The 27,742-nt window shown below is 37.7% G+C and overlaps 1 protein-coding gene across 1 annotated transcript in view; it reads left to right on the forward strand.

Annotated features, from left to right (window-relative positions):
* NBEA (neurobeachin) overlaps positions 1–20,473 on the forward strand; it is a 466,212-nt gene extending 445,739 nt beyond the window's left edge. The window contains exons 51-55 of the mRNA XM_042868525.1: positions 695–865; positions 11,362–11,463; positions 15,643–15,839; positions 16,599–16,750; positions 18,606–20,473. Coding sequence (XP_042724459.1) covers positions 695–865; positions 11,362–11,463; positions 15,643–15,839; positions 16,599–16,750; positions 18,606–18,696 — 713 coding nt within the window. The 3' untranslated portion in view covers positions 18,697–20,473. The remainder of the gene's footprint in view (positions 1–694; positions 866–11,361; positions 11,464–15,642; positions 15,840–16,598; positions 16,751–18,605) is intronic.
* Positions 20,474–27,742: the final 7,269 nt, after the last annotated feature.

Consider the following 27,742-nt stretch of genomic DNA (forward strand, 5'->3'; position numbering starts at 1 on the left):
CTTCCTTCCTTCCTTCCTTCCTTCCTTCCTTCCTTCCTTCCTTCCATGCATGCAATTTTCTTAGAGGCTACTATTCAAACTGTAGTTATATTCAAGTGAGCTGATTATATCAGAAGGATTAACAGAAAGTTTAGTTACGATATTTTAATGGCAAAATTATTTTTGTCTCTATTTATGTGGTGTACTAAGAAAGGAAGCTGCATAGCCTCTTCTGGGAGCCAATTTTTTTTGTTGTTTTTTTGGTTTTTTTTGGTCAGATGACTTAGCCTAACATTCACTATACTGCTAAAAAATGTTTTCATTATTGGAAAGAAACAGGTGATGGTTCATATACTATCTTATACATGTCATTCATGAAGCTCACAAATAGTATGCTAGCATCATTACTTAAATACTGATGGAGCATTAACTCCACTTAGTATTCAGTGAGTGCAGCATAAACTTGATTTTCAGATATAAGTCTTTGATTGTGGATTGATATAGAGCATAGACCTCAAAAGGAATATAAAGGGAAAAAAAAAAAGAAAAAGCTTTATCTTCATAATTTTTTGGTTTTATTGTACTACACAGGGAATTCTAGTTAAGAGTGTGAAGTAAAACATACATTTCAACTGAATTCTGCTAATGATTTAGTCATGTCACAGTGCTGCAAATACTCAGAAAACATGAATTTTTATTACTTTTCACTCACCAGGAAAACTAACTCAGATTGTGTTCGGCCACTGGGATGTTGTCACTTGCCTTGCCAGATCAGAGTCCTATATTGGTGGTGATTGCTACATCGTGTCTGGGTCTCGTGATGCTACATTGCTGCTTTGGTACTGGAGTGGCCGACATCACATTATAGGTGACAATCCAAACAGCAGTAAGTATATCCTGTACAAAATACATCCCTGAGAGGTCTTCTGCCATGGGTATTAATTTTTAGAATCTCTTTTGTCAGCCTCTAAAGACATTACCATACTTAGCAACTACTTGAAGGTTGGTATAAGAGCACCACATGCTAAGCAGTTCACCGAGTACAAGCTAACAAAATACTTAAACAGTTTGTGCATGGTGGCAGATAATAATATGAGAGTAATTTTTAAATTCAGAACTGCACTTATCACTTATAGCGTCATGTCATTGTGAGCAAGAACAAGATGGTTATAGCCTTTAAGTGACAGAATGTATATCAATATATTTTGATTTTTCATTCACATGTATATATATATATATTTGCATTTTAATGTATTCTTTTTGTACCACAGCATGCTATATCAGCTGATTGCCTATTCAAACAAGGAATGTCTCAAATGCCTTGGAATTCAATGAATCTCTTTGAGAAAGGTCTTTCTGTAGCAAGCAAACCTTTGAAGAAGCAGTGTGACTGAATAAAAATAGAAAAAGATGAAATGTCAGGAAGAGTTTATGTTTCATTTGTAGAGGACTAAGAGTACTTTGCAGTGTAAAGGGGACACAATAATAATTTGTACAGAATATTTCAAGTGCATCTATTTGTAGAAGGATATAGAAGGATACTTACAGAAGTGCATTAATTTGCAAGGTTCCCAATGTGACCACAGTGATAGACAAGGGCAGCTTTTATCCTGTCTTGTACAACACATCCACATTTTTCATTTAAAACAGAGTTTCTAAATTCTGATGATTATTTTCAGCACAACAATATGTCTCTTTAAATAAGCATAGAAGAATCCATCACGATCAGTTCTGATCTCTGATTCAAATACTGATTGGAGGCTGTTGTAGACCTGCCAGTTACAGACATATAAAGGAAAGTGTTGCTTGAATGTCTCATAGAAATTGTTTTATTTTCATGGTACAAAGTAAATATTTTGTTAATTTGGCATAAGCAGTTTATTTATGTTTCAATTTTCTTCCATTTACCTATAACCAGAGTAAAGAGGAGAACAAAAGCCTCACATTCTCACCTGATTTTATTTTACTTTTGTAAGAGAGGGAGAATGAGGGCCAAAAATATAAAATTCCCTAACATATGTATTTTCCATGGCTTATTTAGCACTTAATTTTCACAAAGAGACAAATTCAATATGAAGAGAGATTTCATTTCAGTGCACTTTGTTTATCTTGATGTTATTTTATTTATTAGAATGCCTGTGTGATTTATGTCAAATATGGCAAGTAGTCACATCCAGGCAAATATAAACTCACAGGCACAGGTAGTAGCATTCAAAAAGATCAAACAGCCAAGTGTGCTATGCTAGCTTCCAAATACATCAATCTCATTACTTACTTCTCATGTTGAAGACACGTTGAAAGTTCATGTTGAAAAATGATTATTTCATCATTATTACTACTGTCTGTACTCACTGGATTAAAATTAAGTTGGATATGTTAATTGTGTACTAGTACTGTACAGAATCATAGAATCATAGAATCAACTCAGGTTGAAAAAGACCTTAAAGATCATCGAGTCCAACCGTGACATAATCATACTACCCTAAATCTAACAACCCTCCACTAAATTGGGGTACTATGTACTACAAGTACTATGTACTACATTAGTAGTACAGTCAGGACTTCATGTGTTGTAAACTTATCCTTATTAATAGAAATTTTGACTTTTCTTTGAGCATACGTCGGTAAGAACAGATCACAGCACTGATTATATGCATGAAGGACCTTCCACCTTCTAAAACTTGTACAATTCCACCATCTCTCTGGGCAGCTTTTTCAGTGCCTGACCACTCTCTCGGAGAAGTATTTTGTAACATCCAACCTGAATCTTCCCTGGTGCAACTTAACACCATTTGGTCAAAAGATCTCCATCTCACCAAGACCTCCCTTCAGGCAGTTGTAGGGAGTGATCAGGTCTCCCCTGAGCCTCCTCTTCTCCAGACTAAACAAGCCCAGCTCTCTCAACCACTCCTGATAAGACTTATGGTCCAGACCCCTCAGCTTCAATGCCCTTCTCTGGACATGCTCCAGGTTCTCAACATCTTTCTTACAGTGAGGGGCCCAAAACTGAACACAGTACTCAAGGTCAAGCCTCACCAGTGCTGAGTACAGATACATGATCTTTTCCCTGCTCCTGCTGGCCACACTATTTCTGATAAAAGCAAGGATTCTTCTTGGCCACCTGGCCACACTGCTGGCTCATGTTTAGCTAAGCATCAACCAACACCCTCAGGTCCTTTCCCTCTACAGAGTCTTCCCACCACTCTGCCTCAAGCCTGTAGTGCTGCCTGTAGTTGTTGTGGCCAAAGTGCAGGTCCTGACACTTAACCTTGTTGAACTGCATTGCATTGGCCTCAGCACAGCAATCCAGCCTATCAAGATCCCTCTGTAGGGTCTTCCTACCCCAGGCAGATCAACACTTCCTGTCAACTTGATGTCATCTGCATGTCATTTCTAGCCTTTTCCAACCCAGACCATCCTATGATGGGAAATGATTTAGCGTAGAGTTGTTAGAGTTAGGGTGGTATGGTTAGGTTGTGATTAAAGTCTTTTCCAACCTGAGCAATTCTATGATTCTGTGATTCTGATTTTCAGAAGTAAAGAGTTCTCATAAATCCTTTTGAAGTTAGCTTTAAAGTTTTAGATAGTTTAAGCCAAGGAAGTAGTTTTATAAAGAAACATTTCCTTATCTTCTCTTCTTCATTATTTACTAGTAGAAGATTAGGACTTGTAGGAAAAATGAAAGTGAGATGTTCAGTGTAGGTCAAATCCAATTAGTTAACATCTTTAGAATGAACTTCCAGAAAGATGTAGATGATATTTTCAGGGGGAAAAAAATGGAAGGATTAATTTCTTAAAAGCTGTCATCTGGAGACACAGATAAGGTATTTTATATCACAGAATGTAAGAAGATGAAGAATTCAAAGAAAAATGTCAGGTATAGTAATTATCTGGGCTGGGTGCTTGGCTTTATAATTATCTTTTAAGCTGAAAGACAGTTAATTATCAATTTCAGTTTCAATGCATGAAGTTACTAAAAGGATCTTTAGTTGTTTCAGAATACTGAAGGAGTGAGTAAAACAAGCCCCTAGTCCTAAGAAGTTTATATAATTTAACATTTGTATGGAAAAATGTATGTGGAATTCCAATAGAAAACATGGTTATCACATCTATTGTGAAACATTCTGAAACAAAATATTTCAGAATGAATTCCTTACCAATTCTCCTAAAATCCCACACTCCAGAATCCATGAGTTTGATGAAGTCTTCACTACATAACACATATGTCAGGAACCCAACCTGTTGGACCTCTGGGGATCTGAATCTGTGCTGATGTGTGCTCAGCAGGTGACCTGAGCTTTGACTGTGGGAAATGCAGGACCAGCGCTGGTTTAATGGGGAGAATGGAGAAAAACTGTGGCTTGGAAGAGACTCTTGCAAGTAGCAACTCCAGCTCAGTTGTTGGAAACTTGGCTATGAGAACATGGTGAACTCCCTTATAATTTTAATAATTTTTTTTAGAATCAATGCCTTTATTAAGTTATCACTTCTATTCTCCTACACTACATATCAAAAAGGAGTTTCTGGTTCAGATTGCACTTGTCACAGTTATTTTACAGGCTGTGAGAAGGGTGAAATTTTGCCAGATTTTAAATACAATGCTTTCCGTGGAGTGGCTTTCAAAAATAGCCTGCATAATAACCTTGTGGTTAGAATGTTTGTTCAGGAAGTAGGAGACTAAGTTCTCAGCCTCTAGAGGCTGATGGAATTCAAACCCGCATTCCCATATTCACAAGCATATACTTCATCAAATTCATGCATTCTGGACTATCAGGCTATAAATTAATGTGGGAGGGGACCCCTGTGAACCTCCAGCAAAATTCTTTTCTCTACTTCATTTATGGATTTTATATGACATAATGTTTGGATAAAAATAGAGATAAATCAAGAAAACAGAAACTGCACACATTTAGCAGCAATATGCAGGTCAAATCTCCCTACCTGTCTTTCTTCTGGTCCAACAAAAATTGGTTTTGTGGCTGCATAATGGCTAAGCAGTGATTGAGAATTATCTTCCTCAGCCTGGAATAGAGCCTGGAGATGCTCCTGGTGAGTGGGAGATGTGGTATGAATTCCCCTAGACTAAGGGGGAGCTGAATGCTGCTTCGTATGTTTTTATGTATATTTAAGCCTCCTCTTATTTCTTTAGCTTTAGTTAAATAAGTAGTACTACTGGGACAAACACTGAATTGAATGAAGTGTAGTCATCCTGCCAGTGTTAGATACCTACTTTCTATGCCAAAATTGGCCATTTGAAATAGGTATCTGAATCTGCACCCTATTAAGTTGATGACCACATAACATGAATCTGTCAGAAAGAGAAGAATCTATTTCTCATAGGAAGACACAGCACATACAAAGGGCATCATTTGCTTATTTTAATTCTTTCAAGTGATGTGGCAAATGTAAACCTTTGCAGCTCTAAGGGTTTGAATAGGAAAAATTATTGTTAAAGAGTTTGACAATTTGAGTTTTGATTTTTTTTTCTCATAGGGATAGGGATTGTACATAGGGATTTGTTTTAGCTGAACACTAATTTGTCTACAAATTTCTTCTTACATAACAACTGTATTAGTCATCATAAAAAGGGGGAGAGAGACTACATGATATACCCCAGAGTTCAAAATATATCATTACTGTTGTTTTATTTTTATATTTTATGATTGCTTTATTGAATGTCTCTTTGAAACAAGTGGCTTTGAAAATGAGAATTGTCTCAGAGTCTTTGAACAGTTACCAAAGTAGATGATAGAATTGCAGAAAAGTGAGGGAAGGACAGATGCTTTCATCTGAAACAGACACAAATTCAGAAACTAATTTGGAAGTGATAAAAATTAATTTGCACACTTTAATTGGAATCAGACTTCTGCATAAAAGAAAAGAAGGGTAGGCAGCTTGTGCTAAAACCTGATGGAAATTTTTTCAGGTAAGTACGTTGGACTTGGCCACTTATCCTCTTGAGCCTCTCTGTGCAACATATTACATTCACCTTCTGAGTGGTGTTCTTTAAAGGGATCAATGCTATTCCTGTTTTGTCCCTAGAGCCTGAAATTTCATTGATCTTGGGTCTTGACATTTCTCATTACTTATTGTAACGTCCAAGAGGATGGTCACAGGAGGTGTGAGAGTGAACCCTGCTTTTTCTATCTGGAGCTGCACTGACCATAGTAAAACACGTTGTCTCTGAGCCCAAATCTTGGTTTATGTACCTTAATAGCAGTCCTCACAGGTGCTAATTATCCATCCTCTCCCAGGGAGTGTGTTTGTGTATGTCTGAAAGGGACGGCACATGCTTCCATAAAGGATCCTTCTCAAATTAACCTGCACTTTTTTAAAGTGTCACAAAACATATTTTAATTTTCTTTTTGAGATACCATTTTTGAAACAATTTAAAATTGTGAATGTCTCTGATATTGTGAATTTGCATTTTGAGAGCATTGCTGCTCAGAACTTTGAATATTCACTCTATTCTTTTATATCCCCATACATATATACTATAACATGAACTAGGTTAACCTTGAAAAGGCTAAAATTTAAAAATAGCTGCCAGTGTCTTATGTGCAAGCTGGGCTGCTGAAAGGTTCTGCTCAAGCATATTAGTGCACATGCAAACTGCTTTGCAATTTTAAACTACATACTTGTAAGTGCAATGTAGGTGTTAATTTTTAAAATACAATGTCTCTGCATTATTCTGCCAGAGTAGAAGCTCTTTGAAAAGCGGTGTATAATTTTCACCAGCACCATTTTACCAGCAGCCAGAGACACCTCTCCTAAGATTGCAAAGGCAAATGAGGCAATAATTCACCTGAACTAATGCACTTATATCTAGCATTTTACTAACAGATATTTCTGCCCATGTTTCGCTGCATACTCCATTGCACAGGGCAGTTCAGTGACTTGCCAAAACTTTTGAAGCAATTTAGTAAAAGAAATAGTAATTGAAGTTGCAAAGGCTCTCATCCAACATATTTTTCCTCATGGAGTCTGGATACTCGCAAGATGTGTGCAAGACCACTTAACTTGGTTAACTGTTTGTAGGCATATACAATGCTACTGACATTCCTCAGCTAATAAACCAGTTCTGCCAAAGGTAAGAATATTTTGAATATATGAATATTTTTCTGTCAGCAATCTTTTTTAAAATAAATCACTTCCTCTCATTGTGGACTTCTTTTTTTTTTTTTTTTTTTTTTTTTTTTTTTTTGTTGTTTTTAGCTTTTTTTTTTTTTTTCTTGCTTTTTTTTTTTTTCTGACAGTAAAGGTTCAGGAAGACTACTTCATTGTTGCTTCCATTAAGGTGATAATAACTTCTAAGATTTTATTTACTGAAGAGTATCTCCTCAAAAATATTAACAGAAAAATCTTTCTGTCATATTGGTTTTATTTTCAACAAATCAGTCAGCTATAGCCCTGCACTTCCTTCCATAAAAGTCAAAGATGAAAGGCAAGCTAGAAACCTTGTGTTTCTTTAAACAGAAGACCTTCAGATGTGTCTCCAGAACAATTTAAATAATTCCTGGAAAAAGACAATATGAAAAAAATAGTGACACTGTCCATTCTCCTTCATTTTCTTTTTATCCTTACAATAAGAGAACCCTATTACAGAAGAACCTTATGATGGTATTAGACATTGTACTTTTCAGAGAGAATGGAAGATGTATTTTACTTCAGACTTTGTAGAAGAACATGCTTATTTTAGAAACACATCACAAATGTTGTTTTTTTTTATTCTGCTCACTAGTAGTTTGGTTCAAAGGTGCTCCTTTGGGGAAATCACAGGGAGTTTACAATAATGGTATCTCAGCTCATTGATAAGATATTTTCACCTGCAGTTCCCTCAGAGCTGCAGCCTTTGACCCCTGGTTGCATCTATCAGAGGTGACGTGACAGTGACAGAATATTTTGCTAGATTTTGAATGATTCCTGAAGTTCACAACTTCTGTCCTTAGCAATAAAATGTAATATGATTGACATTATCTTCTCTGTGCTACAGCTTCTCCTGTAGAAAGTATCACTGAATCTTATTTACTATTAGTGTCTGACTCTTACTCCTAATAAAGATTTTCAATTATTAATTTTTATTTACTGAAAAAAGGTCTCAAAAGTCAGAGCAGTTGTTTCTTATAAGCATTTCCCTTCGTAAGACAAGAAGTCTTACAAATAAATATTCATTTATTGTCATTTTTCAGATTCTGACGTTTTACAGTTTCTTGATTTTATATTATTTTATTATGAAATGGTGAGGAAAATGTCTTTTTGAAAATTGCATTCTTTCTCTTCCCCTAAAACTTTCTAATCATAAAATAATTCTAGTCATTCACTACTGCTAGTTCCCTTGCAGACAGATGGCAGCACTATGTTGACCTCTATAATCAGAGTTTAAGTCAAAGAAACCTTTTGGTGTTTTTTTTTCAAGAAGACATACAGAAGAAAAAAAGAAAAGAATGGAAACATTTTGAAGTTAGTTGCATTATATATTTTACTCTTCTATTAGACCACTAGAGAAAAGAACATCTCTGAAGGAGGCTTTTTGACATCAGTGGAGGAAACTGTAAGCATCTAAACCTCTAAGTATAGCTATCTTTGATCAGGTGTATTGAACTTCCTCTTTTGTTTCTTCCGAAATCCATCCCTTCTATAGCAATAAAGCCCAGTTTTGAGTTTACATCTTCAATTTCCAGACTAAAAAGGTTTTGTTTTGTTTTGTTTTTTTCTTACAGGGTAGATTAAAGATTGGGAAACTAGAATTTGTTGAGGTAGCTGTTTTCATTAGCAGTGAAGGTAGATTGACTTATCCTGTACTATTTGATCCGAAACTAAAGCCTCAAATCCATGTTTCTCTGATTCAGAAAACAGTAGTAAAACGTGTAGAATTATTAGTTAAAATTTTGATAACAGATATGGTTAAGATTATTCAAAAAATACTGTACATTCTCTGTAAAATTTCAAGGACTACTATTGTATACTGTTTTGGCTAACTGAATTTTAAGAAAGAACCAGGAGTGTGAATGGAGCAGAAGTGGATTACTGCAATGACTAAAAAAAGGCAAACCTGTCACTTTAAAGAAATATTATAAGAGTTTGGTTTGTTTAATAAAGTCAAAAGGAAAGGCTGAGAGGGCTGATTTCTTCTATAAGAATGTGAGCGGGGAAAAGACAAGTGAGGAGATCTGAAGCTGAAGGGCAGTGCTGACACAAGAACAAAGAGATGTAAGGTAGACAGGAATAGATTCAGACTGAAAACAAAAATATTTCTGTCCTTCAGAGCATTAGAGTTCAGAAACATCCTTCCAAGTCACCTACCTAGCCAGCTATTCATTAATTTATTAACAGCTTTATATGGTGTGAGTTTCTGCAATAAATGAGAGTAAATTCATTGACCCACAAAGCTCAATTGAAGCCTGTATTCCTAAAGCATATCTTTCAGAAAGGCATACACTGTTGCCTAGATACTCCAGTAGTTCCTTTGTTAATTTGTTTTAGTGTTTAACTGTTTTTGCAGATAGGATACTGCATTTTATTGCAGGGTTGAAGTATGTGCAGCCATTCACCCAATGGACCTTGTCCTGCCATTAACTGTAAGATAAATTGCTTGGCTATTGGACATCTTTTATACATTTAACTTCCCAGCTATGGTCACCAAGTCACTGCTCTGCTGCATGTGCAGTGAAGAGAGAAAACACTTTAAATGCTGTGCAGCCTCCTATCCCACTCTTTATCAGTTGTGGGACCCTACTTGGAGCCCATTTCTGAAAATGTGAGCACAATTTCATTTATGATCTACAGTGCAAGATAATTCCTGACCTCTATTTGCTATTTTAGGGTATTGCAATGAAAGCTAATGTTGAGGAAGTTTTGCATTGTGACTCCAATAAATCCTCCTTTGTCTCATTGCTTTCCCTACCAAAATCACCTCCCCAGTGGGCAGAGCTTGTGTTTGTACAGAAGCATCAGCTTTCTACCTGTTTGCGCTCAAAATAAATAAAATAATGAAAATCCATTTGGCAACCTTATTATTTAACTGGACAGTGAGGAGCATGCTATAATAATTATTATCACTCTTCATTGTACAGTATCTTATGAATCCTTGTATCAACTGTATATTATGACATCTTACCAGCAAAGACTTGGTATTGTCCTACAGATGAAGTTACTATCTAGTGATTCCCATCTACCAATACAATAACTTAGTATCCATTATCCTAATGTCAAGCTCCTAGTCAATACCCTCCTGCTGACAGAAAATGTTCAAAACTGTCGTTGAACCTGTTTCTGTACTATACGTTCTGTCTTTGGTCAGTTCCATATACAACAGATTGAAATCAAAACCCCACACTACTGAGTCAAATATCCTAAAAAAATATACAGGAGGCCATTTTAAAATTGCCATCTTTATCAGCTGTACCTGTCATCCTGTCCAAAGCAGATAAGAAATTTGCTTGACAAGACTCCCATTCCAGTACAGCATGATGACTGGCATTAATGAGATTTTTGCTTCCGATTTATTGAGAGAACCCTGGGTTACCCAGTTTGTTATTTTGTGGGGGCTTAATGTTATAATACTTCATATGTAGTCAGAGCTCCAGTCCTTTGGAATTTCCCTTTTTTTTTTTTTTGTATTTCATTTGTACAAACTAAATATAACCAGATGAAATCTCTGTTATCTAGCATGTTGCTAATTTTTTGTTACTACATAACTTTTCCTTGCCTGGTAAAGTCATATCAAGTACTCAGTAATTCCTTACTGCATACAGAAGCTTTACTCATGTGATGTCAGCGTCTGTTAGTATCAGAAACAAGAGAAGTGTTGCTATTTGTCACATAAATGCTCCATAAAAGCCCACTTGTTTGAATCCACAATAAAATATGTTTTTCTCCTGCATATAGAAAAGAAAGGTTTAGGGAGCAGTCTATCCTACTCTTTAAAATTAAATGTGATCATAATGGCATATGTATCCACAGTGATATATATAAAATGATGTCTATTCATAACCATCTCTAGCTATAATTTTAATCTATAAGCATTCAATGTGACTCTAAATCAATAATGTCTATGCAATAGCAGCATCTTTCCAGTACAGTGCAGTTTCTCCTCTCTTTCCCCTACTCCAGCTTCATGAAATAAATTATGATCATTAATATAAGAACATTCTCAACTCTTCCTACTCCTTAGGTTCCTTGCAGAAGGCTACAGATAGGTACGTTTGATAGCAGGTATTTGTGTTACAGATGCTCAGAAAGCTAGGTATGAAGTATTTAAACAGATGGTGCATTTCTTTTATGCTTATTGATTGAAGGCAAATTACTGCACTGCTCTTTTGTCATTAAGATAGGTTTGTTTTGCCATTTGTCTGTTGTTTTCTTTTTTTTTTTTCCTAATAGGTGATTATCCTGCTCCTCGGGCTGTTCTGACTGGTCACGACCATGAAGTTGTCTGTGTGTCAGTCTGTGCAGAGCTGGGACTTGTCATCAGTGGTGCTAAAGGTTAGAAATACTTTTATTATTTAAGTCTTTAGAGCCTTTCTGAATGGTATTTTCCAGTCTTCCTTTAAGCTAGACAGACTTCAGTTATCCCAAGTCTCCTCTACCAAGATATTCTGCAGTTCTGGAAGAATTTGTAGCTGCTTACTCTGAGCATTATTCATTACTATCTATCCATATTCATGAGGCTTAGAAACAAATAGTTGATCTTTCCAGCAATCAGCCTGTACTACAATTACCCACAGATCTGGAAGAGAATTGTTGATAAAGACCTGCATCTGAGTGTATGGGAACTGCTGAATCACAGCTTGAACCTCTGATTGATCACCTGAGGTGAGCAATGAGTCAGCCACGGGAGCACAGGTGAAGGCAATTCACCTGTGCTGCCGGAGAGGGGAGCCAGGCTCCACCTCTCCTAGACCCATTTAAGAGCTGACTACCAGTAGGGAAAGATCTCTTCTGGAGATCCACTTTGCTGGAGTTTCACAGTGGCCCAGGATGTGGGTAATTGTCCTGTCTTTTCTGCTTTGGTGTAATAACTACATAGCCAAGCTCTCTAGTATACCTCATAACTATAACATCTGTACGTTCATTGATTGTACAGCTCAGAATTCTTCACCCTGATCTTAATTAAATGGCAGTTTGCAGACTGACCTCAGTCCCCTTGGCAATGAAAGCTGTGTCTATTTGCTTTGTTTAGGAATCCTTTGACAGCATTTTACCCAGCAGACTTTTTGGTGGGTAGGTTTCCAAATAATCAGGAGTTTCCATGTTTGTTGTTACACTTCTTCCATTAAAATTTTTGGGCCATCTGTTCACGCACTTTACTGCTTATTTATAGAATCCAGAATATCCAACAGTCACTAATGTAAACATTCAAAATACCTTTCCAAACCTCCAGCAAACTCCTGTACAACTCTGCACATCAATGTAAATAAGACACACATCTAAATGAGTTGTTGCTTAATCTTTCCTTATTCTGCCCACCTTCTCCTTTTCCACATGTTCACTTTTTTTTCCTCCTCTGTCCTCTCTCATTCAGTTTCCTTTGTTCATTTGGAAAAACTGCATGTCTTTTCCTGTCATCCTTTCTTCTTTGCCTCATCTTCCTCCAGGGTGTAGATCTTACTTTCCTTTGAGGTATACAATCTGTTCTTATTTCTTAATTTTACACTAACTTTGTCATTCTTTAAAGGTTCTTATTTCCTGTGTCTCATTTCCACTCTACTCCTGGATCTTTATTCAACTCTTGTTTTTTTCTGCTTACAGTAATATCTATTTTGTACTTTATTAATAGAATTAAAGAATCACTGAATGGCTTGGGTTGGAAAAAGCCTTAAACATCTAGTTCCAGTGCCCTGCCCTGAGCAAGGATGCATTTCCCACCAGACCAGCTTTTTGAAAGCTGGTCAGCCTGGCCTTGAACATCTCTTGGAATGGGGCATTCAGTTTCTCTGGGCAACCTCTTCCAGTGCCTCACCACCCTCATCACAAGGAATTTTTTCCTAATATCTAATCTAAATCTTCCTCTTTTAGTTTAAAGCCATTGCCCTTTGTCCTATCACTACAATCCCTTATAAAAGGTCCCTGTCCAGATTTCCTGCAGGCTCTCTTTGGGTACTGAAAGGCTGCAGTGAGATCTTCCCAGAGACTTCTCCAGGCTGAGCAGCCCCAGTTGTCTCAGCCTGTTCTCGTAGGGGAGGTGGTTTGTTCTTCACTGCAGATATCCTTGTATTCCTTTTTAAAGCTTGATGCTTTTGAGAAGAAGATTGGAGATTAGGAAAAATTTCTTCTTAGGAAGAGGGGCACTGCATTGGCACAGGCTGCCCAGAGGGGTGGTGGAGTCACCATCCCTGGAGATGTTCAAGTACTGTGTGGATGTGGCACTGACAGACATGATTAGTAGGCGTGGTTGGTGGGCTGACAGCTGGACTTGTTGATCTTAAGGGTCTTTTCCAACCTTAAAGATTCTGTAATTTTTGAAGGCTATTTTTTGAGTGCTATTCCTGCCCACTTTAGCTCTCAGCTGGGTTATTATCTTTCATACAGACTTGGAGAATGACATTTACTTTCGAAGTTGAATATGAAACTTTTGGGTAAAGATATTTTTAACAAGAATTGCTAATGGGTCATTAACTCTAGTAATGACTTACTACATAACTGTGGTAGGTGAAGTCAGTGAAGTCATTTATGAAAAAAATATGCTGGAGGACTCTGAACCTAATTTTGTCTTGCAATACTGCTATTTCCTTGTCTTTTAAGGCAGCCTCATACATTCTTGCTGTCAAAGTACCCTTTTCAACTATCTTATTGCAAATTTCCTCTTATTAGGATAGCTGAGGTTTGTTCTTAGTTACCTTTTGCTTCCTTCAGTATGCAATGCTTTAGAAACATCTATTTTTAGAGCTAAATGCTGCTGAGGGTCAAATCCAGAATATACTTGTAGTAAATTTGGAGAGTTGGAGGCCCATCCTGTCAGATCCTGTTCTCTGGGTTACTCTTCTCACGTTTCCCATTACTTTATAGACTATTCCATACATCTTTATATAGAGAAAATCTTTTTTTTTTTTTTAAATCATGACAGTTTTCCAGCAGATGCTTGTTTAAAGTCTTTTTATTTATTTCCTGTCCAGTTGCTTTCCAGTTTCTATTACAACATTCTGTTACAGTGCTGTGTGGCACATCAGTACTGTGCGTGCTCCCTCACAGGGAGTTTTCCCTCCCTGTGTCACCTCCATCACGCACATAGACATCCTGACAACCTGTGCCAGGGCAAGGAGGTGAATAGGACTCCCCTGAGAAAGTCCTGTGCCTCAGGTTGATGTCTGCATTTTCCTGTGCAACATTAACAGAAAAAGAATGGGCAGTTTGTGTGCTTTTTTGCACCAGAGTCTGAAATCCGAAGATTTTGTTGTGTGCCTTTTTCGTGCCCAAGACCAATCAGCTGAGCTATTTGTCAGGGTACTTAAGTGAGAAGATGTTAGATTTTCCAAAAGGAAAGTGTAATATGGTATTTATTTGGAAACTGGAAGCATCACTGGCATTACAGCATTTCCAAAGCTAGAATTCAACAATTTGAGAAAATAAATTAATTCCATTGCAGATGCACTCTGTAGACTGAGTCAGACTCAGTCTCTCTGCGTAAGGCTTGTTGCAAACACAGACAAGGACATGCACCGGAGGGCTCGCAGACAAGTGCATCAATGCTGTATTTTGTTCTACCTGGGCAAACCTAGCCATAGTGTTAACTTCAGAGAAGTTAGAAGGGCTTAATGTGAGGTGGCTGAGTCTGCCAGCACGAATTTATTTTGAGAGTCATGAGCCAGCTGTACAAGGAAGAGGTAACTGTGATAGTCCAGAGATACTCGGTGATTCATTAAAAAAATATTTATTATTTACTGTGACTCAGACTTTTAGAAGGAGTACACATCTCACTTTCAAAAGAGCATTTCTCGTAGATTTTGAAATGGAGATATCATAGTGTTGCTTCTTAAACTGTACCTTGTAGATTTCAGAGCTCACTTTCTCTTTCATTAGCAATAAAAAAAAGACATGAAAATCTCATATCAAAGTCTTTCTGGAGTAATAGAGTTACAGTGTGGTCTTCTGAAAACTCTTACAGTCCCAATCTCGTAGTTACATTGCTGTCTGTCAGATGATGCCTATTGTTAAACCAATGAAATCTATGACTGAAATCTATGCATATAATGCATTCACTGTGGGAGAGGATCTACAGAAACTGCCATTGACTATAAGAGAAATATGCAGTGATATGGTTATATGCCCTCTGGGAGTTGCTCCTACTAGTCACTGATAGGGCTCCATCTGTTTAATGTGAATGGGCAGGCTGAGAAGAGTTCCTGTTCTTGGAGGAAAGACCAAGGCCTCTAAATGCTTGGAAAAATATCCTGATATTTCAGAAACAGATCAATGACAACTGCTACCAGTTTAAGGAAATAAAGAACTACCATCTTTGGACACATTTATTTTCTTAATTTTATTCCTTAATTCTTGCATTTTCTTTTCTGTTTTCTATTTTATGTTCTTTGAGTCAGGATTGCATCTTCTCATAACTATGCAGGACTAAAATGATATAAATGTGTATTATGCTTTGCCTCTGTGCACAGTTTATGTAGTTTGTATAACCAGCAAAAATGTGATATATTATCTTTTCACATACAGAAGGTCCTTGTCTGGTGCACACAATTACTGGAGATTTGCTGAGAGCCCTGGAAGGAACAGAAAACTGTTTGTATCCTCGCTTAATTTCAGTTTCTAGTGAAGGTCACTGCATCATCTACTATGAACGAGGACGGTTCAGCAATTTCAGCATTAATGGAAAACTCTTAGCTCAGATGGAGATCAATGATTCAACCAGGGTAAATCTAAATACAAATAAATACTTGTTGTGTCTTGCTTTTATTTATTAAAATAAATTGAATTTATTTGCAGTGTATTTTAAAGGAAATCACATATGTAAAGTTTCCACCTCCCAGCTGAGTCATATTCAAACACAAACACTCTCATCTCCATCTCCAAATGTGAAAGTGCACTTGAGCATTTTCAGAGTGGAAAAAAACAAAACAAAGCAAATTCTGTGTGATCCCTTAAAATTCCTGGAATTTTTGTTTGGAATTAAATTCAAGTGGGAAACTTTTTTTTTTTTTTTTTTTTTTTAAACACAAGTACTCAGGAGTCCATTCTTCACTTATTAGTCCAGACGTGAATTCTTCCCTTTGGGGCTCTGCTCTGCGAAGAGCACTTGAAGCAGCATTAGGAATGCAGATCACTGCCCCGCGTCAGGTGTTATTGATGGTATCTAGCATTGTGGGACAGGAAATGTTATGTGCTTAACTCAAGTCTTGGCAGAAATACTGAAAAATGTGCTGGGTTTGTGGTGGTGGTGGTTATCATACCAAAACCCATGTAATTGTTTTATTTGAAATTTGGAGATCCCGAATTTATTAGTTTTTTTTTTTTTTTAATTATTATTTGGAAGAAAGGGAAGTGGGATCTTTTTTCTTCAAATGTAAAGTGGGCAGAGGACAAGAAGTGCTTGTAAGTTGACTAAATTTAAGTAATGGTCATTCTCCATAAAAGCTAACTGTGTACCTCTGTTTTGTCATATTTATCTGAAGGCCATTCTCCTGAGCAGTGATGGGCAGAACTTGGTAACAGGGGGAGACAACGGTGTGGTGGAGGTATGGCAGGCCTGTGACTTCAAGCAGCTCTATATCTACCCTGGCTGTGATGCTGGCATTAGAGCTATGGATCTGTCTCATGATCAGAGGTGAATTTCATATCTGTATGTAAAAAGTAAAACATACTATAGATCTCTGTTAATGTTAAAGTATGGTGTTAAAGTATGAATTAAGAAGATACGATATGAAAGCATTACACTTAACATAATAACATAACACCAGTTATTATCTGGTTGACTTGTTCTAATCAACGTGTTGTCTGATCCTTGAGTCTCATACTACCAGCAGTTAACTTCAAGGCAAGATCTTATTTCACTGAAATCAGTAAGCCAGAGCTTCAGCCAGCAGAATATTAGTAAAATTGCATTAACTTCAGAACATACAAACAACCAGACTGGGTCAGACTGCAGTACCAATTAACAAATGCGTTGAAAAAAAGTTCAAAAGTTCAGCATTAAGAGCTTGAGAACTTATTGGGGTTGTGGGTGGACTCTAATGTGCAGTATTGCCAGGGATTTATCTGCTAGGAATGGATATGGACCTTTGTTTTTGAAATTCTCTAAACAGTGGAGGGGCAGTGTACAAGTGTACAAGATATTTGCAGTGAGTGCTGTGGCAATGGAATGCACAGTGCAAGTATAAATATATATGAACCTGGTTTATTACTCTACTACTGTAATATGCTAATGGTATAAACCTGTATGTTGCATTTATGCAGGGTTATGAATGGATTTGCTGTTTACATCATGTGTGAGTTGACATTTATTAATATACAGACTCATAAAAAAAATTACTAAGACATGAGAAAAAATCATACAGCAGTCATATCTATTTATTTTTCTTACGCTTTCCAGCATTCCTATGCTATGGTACCCATTTTGTAAAGCAATAAAAACCTACAAACCAAGTACTCACCTAATTTATTCATATATGAGTAGATGACGAGAAACAAGATTTTTGTCTCAAACAATCTAATCAAAACCTAACTTACTGGAAGAGGCCTATTTGCTGCTGGAGCTTTGCCAGTTTATGTATGCAGTACTGTGCTGTGTTCTAAGAGATTTATTTATACTGTGAAAAATTTCTTCTAGCCTATTTTCTCTACCCCTGATGGTAATATTAAGTTGGGAAGCTCCAGCTGTGCAAAGTGCTTTAAGTATCTGCTTAGCTCTGGTCGCATAATTAAGCAGAGAATGGATTTTGTACGGTTTGATAGAAGTGGTGATAGATATCTAATCCAATTTTAGAATTCAGCTACCAGAATTAGAGGGTATATGATAACTGGAAAATCATCTCAACCATTGCCACCAGAACTACATAAGTATAGGTGTAAATTTCAATATAAAGCTTTTTAGGAGAACCAGAGTGTGATCAGCTTACATGAAGCTATGATAATAAGCTTCCATAATAACTAGTGGAGATTTACTCAGTACATTCTGTGGAGTCCAGTGGACAATTTAGCTCACCCATGTACATGTCCAGCAACCTGTAGAGAGTTCATGTTAAGTTGCACTGGGTACTGATTAGGTCCCTAGTTTGGTTTCCACCCCATAGCCAGTTAGTACTGTTTGAGATGCTTTGGAGGTCTGTGCTACATATGAGGGGTGGCACATGAACTAGTAAAGGCTCACGCACTTCCAGAGGGGCACCTAGAAGCAAGGCAAGATAAAGAAGACCATCTCAAATTATACTGAGCTTTTATCTACATGGAAGTAAATAAATGGAGTTCTGGACCCTCTTTGGCCATAATGAGAGTGTGGGAATTGGGCTTATGTGTGTAGATACCTAAATTTAGTGTCTCTGTAGCAAACTGAGTGCATCTATGAAGTTTACTTCCATACAACATTGCTGAAGAGCCTCGTTCTTTTTGTTTTTTAAGTGTTTATTTCAAGCTATAATTTGAGAAAGTAAACGAGAACTAACACGAACACCTGTCTCTTTCAGAACTCTAATTACTGGCATGGCTTCTGGCAGCATCGTAGCTTTCAATATAGATTTTAACCGGTGGCATTATGAGCATCAGAACAGATACTGAAGCGGAATGAAGAACTGAAAGCCCAGGTAAAGCTGAGAGCACAAGTGCTGCAAAGAAAAGTGTAGTCTCTGGTGGAAAACCACGTCTGCATTGACCTCCGTTGTACATTCCATTACACCCAGCAATAGCTGTACATTGTAGTCAGCAACCATTTTACTTTGTGTGTTTTTTCACAACTGAACACCAGCTGCTGAAAAGCAAGCTTGTATCATGTAAATTATATGAATTAGGAGATGTTTTGGTAATTATTTCATATATCTTTGTTTATTGAGAAAAGGTAGTAGGATGCGCCACAAGAGACTTTTGCAAATTCTGAGGAACCTCGTGTCCAGTTGTTTCAATGTTTAGGCTATGAACCTAACATGCATCCCATCTCCAGCCTCTTTTCAAGCTGAGATTAAAAAAAAAAAAAAAATACGTTTGATACTTTGTACATCAGATGCACATCTTAACTTTAAAGGGATACTTTTGTAAAAGTAAAACCTTGTATAAAGAACAAAACCGTTTCTTAATTTTATTGTGGAGTTACAACTTGCATGTACTTTAAACCTGATGTCTTGAAGGAGCAGGTGCATTCTCACAAATCAAACTGGAGATCTGCCTGAGGGTATGGCTTGTGTTAAAGGGTTGAATTTGGGCGCAAACAGTAATTTCAACATTTTCACCAACACATTGTTTTTCACTTTTTGAATCTAAACTTTACCCCTTTTAAGTGGAGTTCTGCTCATGAAGCATTCGGATAAAAAGCCATCATTTGCCATATTTATACTTTAGTAGAAATTAAATTCCTCCTTTTGAAATTAAAGACTAGATAGAAGGAGAGCAAAGAGGGGAAGTTCAGTTTCATCATTTGCAATGCTTAATGATTCCCAGTACAAAGTGCTATACTTCTGGATTGCTAGCATTTGGCAAGGAAACCATTGGGCGAGAGAGCCTCAAATGATGTTTTTCCCTTATTTTCCTCTGAGCAGCTTGGTTTCTTCAACAGCCTTAGCTTCATTGTGGAGGTGACTGAGGTTATTCTTTTTGGTTCTTCTAAAAATCTCACCTGAAGCCACTCAGACTAAGGCACTTCATGTTTTACAATACTGTAATGATAACTATCAGAATAATTTTCTGCACATTGTACTGATCAAATTACACACCCAGGGGTATATACACTTTAATTCATGTTTCTTCTTTGTATATTTGGTGACTGTATTGTCATAGATGTACATATTGTGTCGGTAGGGCTATGAGGCATGTAACAGGAATGTAATTTTCTCAGAATTTACACTCATTTGCAGTCATTTATTTAAAAAGATAATGGATTCTTTGTATTGGCACTTTGCACCAGAAACATATCATTATTTATTGATGTGATTACTTATTTGTTCTCCACCTTGTATTAGTAAGTTTAGCACTGAATTTCCTTCTTCATTGTTGTTTGTATTTATAAGGTTCGGCAATCATGGGGATCATCCTAATGATTAAGTTATTCATCACCAGTCTGTAAGCAATATCTTGAGTTTGTAGCTTAGAATTGGGAGAATATTGAACATCTGGAAGACAAGTTCATTTCATCTTGAGATCATGGTGAAATATTTTGGATATATAAATTCCTTAAGCTATTGTAACCATGTTTTATTGCAAAGATGTAAAATATGCCAGATGTGTGTGAGTTGGAAATCAAAAAGAAAAATAAAATATGCAAAGAATTCAGTGATAGCTTTTCATTTCAATGAAGTTTCGCATTATCATTAGGAACAATTATTTTAAGAAATCATTCCTTACATACAGATTAAATGCCAAAAATCATGCATGGCTGGATTGTATTTCCTGGGGCATCAGGAAATGAAAAAGAGGTTATGGTGTGTTTTTTCAACTCTTTTGATTGCAAATACATGAAAAGAAACTACAAAAAATGCTTTGGTCAGCAGAAGGATCATTGTGAACAGGCAATAACCTTGTATAGTAGACCTCACAGAAAGCAAAGATCTGATGAGAGCCATTTTGAGTATCTCTGACTATCTGATAAAATTGAATTAATTTCAGCTTAGATTAGACTTCAAAAGTTAGTTATCTACAGTCCATGCACAGCAGAACAAAACAGGTGGGTTAAATCACATTTTGGAAATGCTGAGGTTCCTACAAAGGTTCAGCAAGTCATTGTAGATAGGTAGCTATCTAAATGTCAGACATCTGATTTAAGGTAGCAAAAGTAGGCAAAATACTTTCCTTAAAATTAGAAAATTCTTGATTGACAACAAAGCAGAATAACAGCCAACACTTCAATTTGCCAACCTACTGATTGTCCTTTCATTTGTAAACAGTGTAAACAATTATCAAAACAAACCAAAAGCACTGTTTTATAACCTTATCAGAGTTCAGTATGCAATGTAGTAGATTCCTATTTCTATCAACCAGTTTTTGAAGCAGATGACTTATGTTGGTTGTTTTGGGGCTGAAATAGAGACAAGAGAGTAGATTACTATGTTAAGAGTGTTATTTGAAACAGCTTTATATCCCAACCTGCAGTCCATCAATATAGTTACCTGACCTTTGTCACACTTCGTAAACTAAACTGAGGGATTAAAAAATAAAAAATACAAGTTCCATTCAATAATAACAAAATAATAAATTTTCATCTCCACTATGGTTGAAGTCATAAAAATGGAGTTTCCACAAAGGCATAGAACATGGAGAATGTATTAACAGGCTGGAATACTCACATGTACCAACTTTTGTGTTGAAATACTGCTTTTGCTTATTAATCCTTATTTGATTTCTAGCAAGATAATAAAAATAATAAAAATTGAGAAAAAAAATGTGATTCTGTTAGAATCAATTTATGTTAATTATATTAGTATGTTAATATCTGTGTTAATCGTATTAGTGCTGCTTGTAGCAGGATCACATAATGTAGAAAAGCAGTATGTGCAGATCTCCAGTTTATGCAATAAGACTTCTCCAAAGCTTCATCTGCCCCATCCATCTCTTTCAGAGAGTAAAGCTAGACTGACTCACCATTTTTCTGTATAGAAACTGATTCCATGGAGTCTCTGAGAGCTGCCTGATGAAACAGCTTTGACCAGAACAGCTAAATGGGGCCAATCTCTCAGCTAAGGGATATGCAGCATTAAGCATACAACTGTGCAATATGACAACAAGGAAAAGAATGTGCAATTTCTGGCTGTTTTCCTGCCAGTCTGTCCTAGCCTAAGAAAAGGACTATAAGCTAATGCTGGCCAGGAGCATAATACAGCTGCCGTGAAGCTTTTCCCTTTTCCAGATTCTACATTGCTTAGGAGGGAACTGCTTTCTCTGCATGAGCAATGATAAAAGACAGACTGCATCTTTTTACCTCAAGGAAAACTAGTTAGGCTCAATTTACTGGAAGAGCTTCAGATAAATAATGATGATGCTGATAGAGAATCTCGTGGGTTGTACTGGTAGAGCTAAAAACACTGCCTGTGAACAACTGTTGTGATGATTGCCTGTTATAATACAGTGTATGAGCCCCACTGACAAGCAGGCAGGATGCTTGATGCACACTTCATGCTACCGGGGATAAAAGCAGATACAGGGAGCGAAGGGCTGACTTCTGATAACAGCAGGAGAAGCATCTCCTGATACAAGACATCTAGTTCCTATAAATATTTTATTTGGAGGTGTCTGGCTGGCGTTTGTGCTTACAATTTGAAGTGGTTTAATTGTGGACTGGTTTCCTTAAAGTTCTTTATTTTTTACCATTATTTACAAACACTAAAAATGAACACATTAAAATAGAAGGTTGTATTTAAGAAAGGAAAGAAGGATTGGAAAATTATTACATCTGTTCAGTACAGAACAGTTTATAGGTTTTCTAACCACAGTGATTAGTTTTGCAACATCTACAGATAAGTTCAAGATATGCAACTGACAAGAGAACAAGTCTGGAGATTGCTTTCTTGTAAACTTTATAAGCTATGGCCATATAATTAGTTTACAGAGGGTTTTACTTGGATGAAAACCTGCCAAGCAGCTGTCTCAGTTTATGGATCTCTCAGCAGTGATCATGCCTGACCAGCACAATGGCTCTGCATCATGAGCAGACATATATCCTCACTCTGTTCCACCCCACTTGCATGAATAAAGTTGTGGATAACCAACACAGGTACCTGTGGGTAAAATTCAGAGTTTGGAGTTCTATTAATTCACTAAGCGCCTGGCATAAGTGCCTCAGGATGCCACAGTACCAAGCTACTGTCAGCCTCAGGTTCCTAATGTGGGGCAGAGAATAGGCTCTTACATACAAAACTAGATAGCCAGGAAAGAAAATCTTCTCTGGTACCAGAAGACTACAAACAGCTAAAAGCTGGCAGCACTCGTGGATTTGACTTTAAAGTTTCCTGTCTGTTTATGCTTTGAAGAGATTCCGATTTGGCAGGATGCTGCAATGACCAAGCCCTGTGGCAAAGCTAATCCCAGTGTCACATCTGTGCAAATTTAAGCTGTTAAGAATGATGCACACAGAGTCCTTCACTGCATAGCAGATTGCTAGAAAAGGCAGCAGAACAATTGCAAGTGGTCTTTCAGTCTGGCAGTACAGCTATACATATAAATCCAGAGCCCATGGCTGTTCAGATACATTACTTTGCACAGAGCTATCAAATAGTAAATAAAATGTTCCCAGAAGCCAGTGTTCCTGCATGCACATCTTTTCAATAAAGAATAATGGCAAAAAAAAAAAGGCCGCTTTGGTAAGAGGGCAGCAGGACTCTAGGCAAGGACCACAGGGCTGGAGGAGTCTCAGAGGGAGGTACAGCTTTCCTCTTCAGCCACAAAATGTTTGGGCCATTTCTTCTATGTTGCACTAAGGGATATGGTTTAATGGGGAAATATTGGTGGTAGGAGGACAGTTGGACTAGATGATTTTGAATGTCTTTTCCAATCTTCGTGATTCTACGATTCCCAAACAGATTGTCCCACATCCCCTCTTGACACATCCCTTCCCTTCTCTTCCACTAACCCTCCTTCCCCTCTTGTTTTAACTTGCCATGATGAGCAGTCTGTAGGCTGGGATTTTCTCTCCTGATACCACATCCCCTCACTCCCCCTCACTACCAGGGAGCACTAAAACAGACTTGGCATAAAGCACACACACCACGCTCCAGAAAGCTCATACAAATCTATTTTCCAAGTTCCTTGCTGTCCCAGGGTGACTTACAGGTAGTAAAACCTGAAATGAAAAGTGAATTGCTACAGTTCCTATCTTTCAGCTGCCTATTAGAGCAGAACCAGAGCTCATGTGGGAGTACCATTCTCCTAAATAACACGTGTCAGTGCCCTTCTCTTACTAAAAGGGAAGTGGCATGACATAGGCCTTAGTCATGCTGCCAGAAGCCCTGAGACCAGCCCTTAACCCATCCCACCCCAAGCTCACTCGGGGGCATTGTTCAGGGAGTGATGGGTTAAAGCAAACCAGGTACAGCCTTCAGATGAGCACAACACAGTGCCTGAGCCTGCACCTTTAATCAGTCAAGTTGTGAGCACTGCTGCACACTAATGCGACTCCAAGCAGGTTTGCAACAAGCCTTTATTCTAGTCAAACCTTCTGCTTTAATATCTGAATTTACCTCAACAGTATTGTTTGTTCCTACTTACTTTGGATGCCCAGAGCATCTTGCAAATACCTATTGTAGAAGTGACACCTCATACTCTAGCACCTTGGAAGAGGTCTTGAAAGCATGGCAGAGACAGCCTTGTTGCTCTACATGACCTTCATAATTCTTTGGAAACTTGCTCTCATGATTCCTACCTGTATGGCAGTCAGCCTCACAGACAAGTGAGTTTTTACCAGCACATGCCATGACCACTAACTCTCTGATACAAAAGAATTCCCCATTTGTATTCTTCTGAAGGAATCCCTTCCAAAGCATCTGCTCAGGGAGCAGTTCATCAGACTTGGCAGATGGATATGATCCCAGCTGTGCTTGGGAAGAAATGTATGAGAAAGTAAAGCAGATGTGTTCAGAATGAAAACAAACTTGTTTAGATATTGAGGTTTGGTCTGTGGGCACTTAGAATCCTTTTGCTTCCGTGTGAGGACTGTTTCCTATCTCTTGACTTGAAAGATATTCACTACCATGAACCTGCTCATTTCTGCACCTTCAAGGTACTGACAATCCACATACAACCAGGAGCTCATTAATAAGTGGTATTTCTTTCTTTCTTTTGCTTTCAAAGTTTTGGGGCCTAATTATTACCTCCTTAAGGAAAAAGGATATAAAACCAAATGTTGCTGATTGGGTCACTGGGACTCATCTCTAGGTATACTATCAAGAGTAATAAATATCAGTGCGGTTTTTTTATGTCTGGTGTTTCAAGTCCCAGTGGAATCCTTCCCACCTGGCCTTCATATGTGCTACAGTAGGTGTCTGGTTAGCAGCTTATCTCCCATGAGATAACTTCTTACCACTGGGGGACTTACGAAGTTAAGGAAAAAGCCTCTACAAGGCCCTGCCTAGCAATGCTAGGTCACGCAGAGGGGGCACACATGTGGTTGTGAGTGCAAGGCTGAATATGGATCCTGTGCAGGAGCTGGCTACAGATAATGGGTTCACATACACATCATTCCATGCTGGCTGGGATTACAGCCCCAACGGTGTGGATCTTTCTCCTTTGATGGATGACCTGGCTGGTACACTGCTCAGCAATACCTTCTGATTTCCATATCAGTCCATAATGGGTGTGATGGGGCAACACATATAACATCGGAGAGCCCAAAGTGCTATCTGCCAATAGAAAGAAAAATGAAAGGACACGTTCTGAATGTACAGAAAGAGGAAAATCTTGAAAAAATAGCTTGCTTGCCTGCATCTTCAAGATCTGCTTGCAGGGACCTTTTCAACCTACTGCTCATTCCCTCTCTCCCAGGTCCCTGCCTGTGTCCAGTAATTCTTGGAGCCCCATTGTCATTGTGTACACACCTTAGGGATAAAAGAGGCCTCTGCACCTTTCAGATGCATTCACAGCACAAGTGTGCATGCGTGCATGTGCATGTTCAAGGTAGCTTAGTTGGCTTAATTATGGATCCATCTTTTTGCTACTTAGGAAACTTTCTAGAAAAAAAAACAAAACAAAACAAAGCAAAACAAAAAACAACCAACACCAAAATGGACCAAAGTAATATGACACCAACAAGAAGAAAGAAAACTGTGGATATGTAAGTCCGGGAATACATCAGGACCTGTGTGCAGGGAGAAACTGGGAGTCCAAACTCAGGTTTACTTTTCATATCTAAGGTGAAAGCATAGAGAGAAATGTAACACCTCCACTAGCCATCCTAGAACAAGGTGGAATTGTGGATAGGGACTTTCTCATAGCCATTAACAAATGGGTTTTAAGATTAAAACTATGTAGGTTGCTTCAAAAGTAATGCCCCCTATTTATTTCCATGGAAACTTCAATAGATATGAAGTACATAATAATGCTATTTGATAGAGCAAATTCTCAGCTACAAAAAGGTTTTTTTCAACACAGTCACCACCATTAGCTATGCATTTTTGCCAGCCACAAACAAGAGCTGCATGCCATGCTCATAAAATTCTGCACCAGCAAAGGTGACCCACTGTTTTACAGCTGCTATGGAGGTGTCATTGCTAGGAAAATATTACCCATGCAATGCATCTTTAATTGACCCAAACGGATGGAAGCCAGAAGGTCCAAATCTAGACAATACTATGGCTGTGGTAGGGCTGTCCAGCCAAGATTGGCAATGTGCTCCACTATCTTCAAACTGGTATGGGGTCTGGTATTACTGCGTTGCAACTGTCTTGTTCTGCAGTCTGTCTCTGTAAGTTTGAGCCTTCAGCTCAGTCAGTGCCACAGTGTAGAGGTCAGAGCTTATCCAGAAGGATCACCCCTTATCTATCCCAAAAGACAATGCACAACACTTTATCCACTGATGGTCTGTGTCTTGAACTTTTATTCAATGGGAGATTCACATGTTGCCACTCCATGGACTGCTGCTTTGACTCCAGATTGTAGCAGTGACATCGCATGTCATCATCAGTAATGATGTGATCCAGGAAACTGTCACCTTCAGTCTCATATTCATTCAATAGGTCCTGACAGATTTGTATATTATGTGATACTTTTACACATTATTTGCACATTATGTGTTCTTTCTGTTCTTTTGTTAGCATTTGTGGGACTTAAATTTGGTTTTAAAAGTCTAATATTTCTAATATCTGTACTGCAGAGTAGTGGAGTACAACTCCTGAAAATGAGCATTGCTAGGTACTTTAAGTGGATCTACAAGAGCCACTTCAAAACTCAATATATAACCTCCAGTTCTTCTTGAAAACTCTTTTTCATTTCAGTAATCAATGTTTACTGTCACTGGTTTTAAGCATATTTTAAGTAGAAGCCCTCCTTCTCCATAATGATACTCTTTTCCACAACACCCAGATAAAAAGTTTGCTGTACTTCCCATAAAAAGTGGCTCAATTACAAACTACACGTTTCAAAGGATAAAAGGCTGAGAGAAAAGAGAAACTATATGCAAGAAAAACCATAACCATAATGAAGATTCACTAAGACGCTCTTTCAGAAAAACATCTCTAAAAACTGAAATCAATGATAAAATTACAAAATCAGAAACAAATCCATTTTTGACAGATGTAAAATTTGGGATTTTGCTTTGGGCAAATGGCAGACAGTCAATGCCCTCTTGCTTTATCGCTCTTTGCTTCTAGGTGGTTTCTAGTGTTAAAAAGTTTTGCCAAGATTGCAGTAGAAACAACTGCATCTTAGACCTTAGAAACAAGTATATTTCGATTATGACTTGAAAATGATCACTGATTTTTGATAAAAATAATCGTCGTGGTCTCCTCTGCACCCACCTCAACAGCACCATGTCTTTCCTATATTGGCAGCCCCAGGCCTGGATACAGTACTCCAGATGGGATTTCACGAGGGCAAAGCAGAGGAGGACAAGTCCCTCCCTCACACTGCTGGCCACTCCTTTGATAATGCCCAGGATTACGGAATACTGTTGTCTTTCCAGGCTGCAAGGTTTTCT

The sequence above is a fragment of the Lagopus leucura genome, unplaced genomic scaffold, assembly GCF_019238085.1.
Source record: "Lagopus leucura isolate 7727_CA_CO unplaced genomic scaffold, USGS_WTPT01 Super-Scaffold_100001, whole genome shotgun sequence".
Lineage (NCBI taxonomy): Eukaryota > Metazoa > Chordata > Aves > Galliformes > Phasianidae > Lagopus > Lagopus leucura.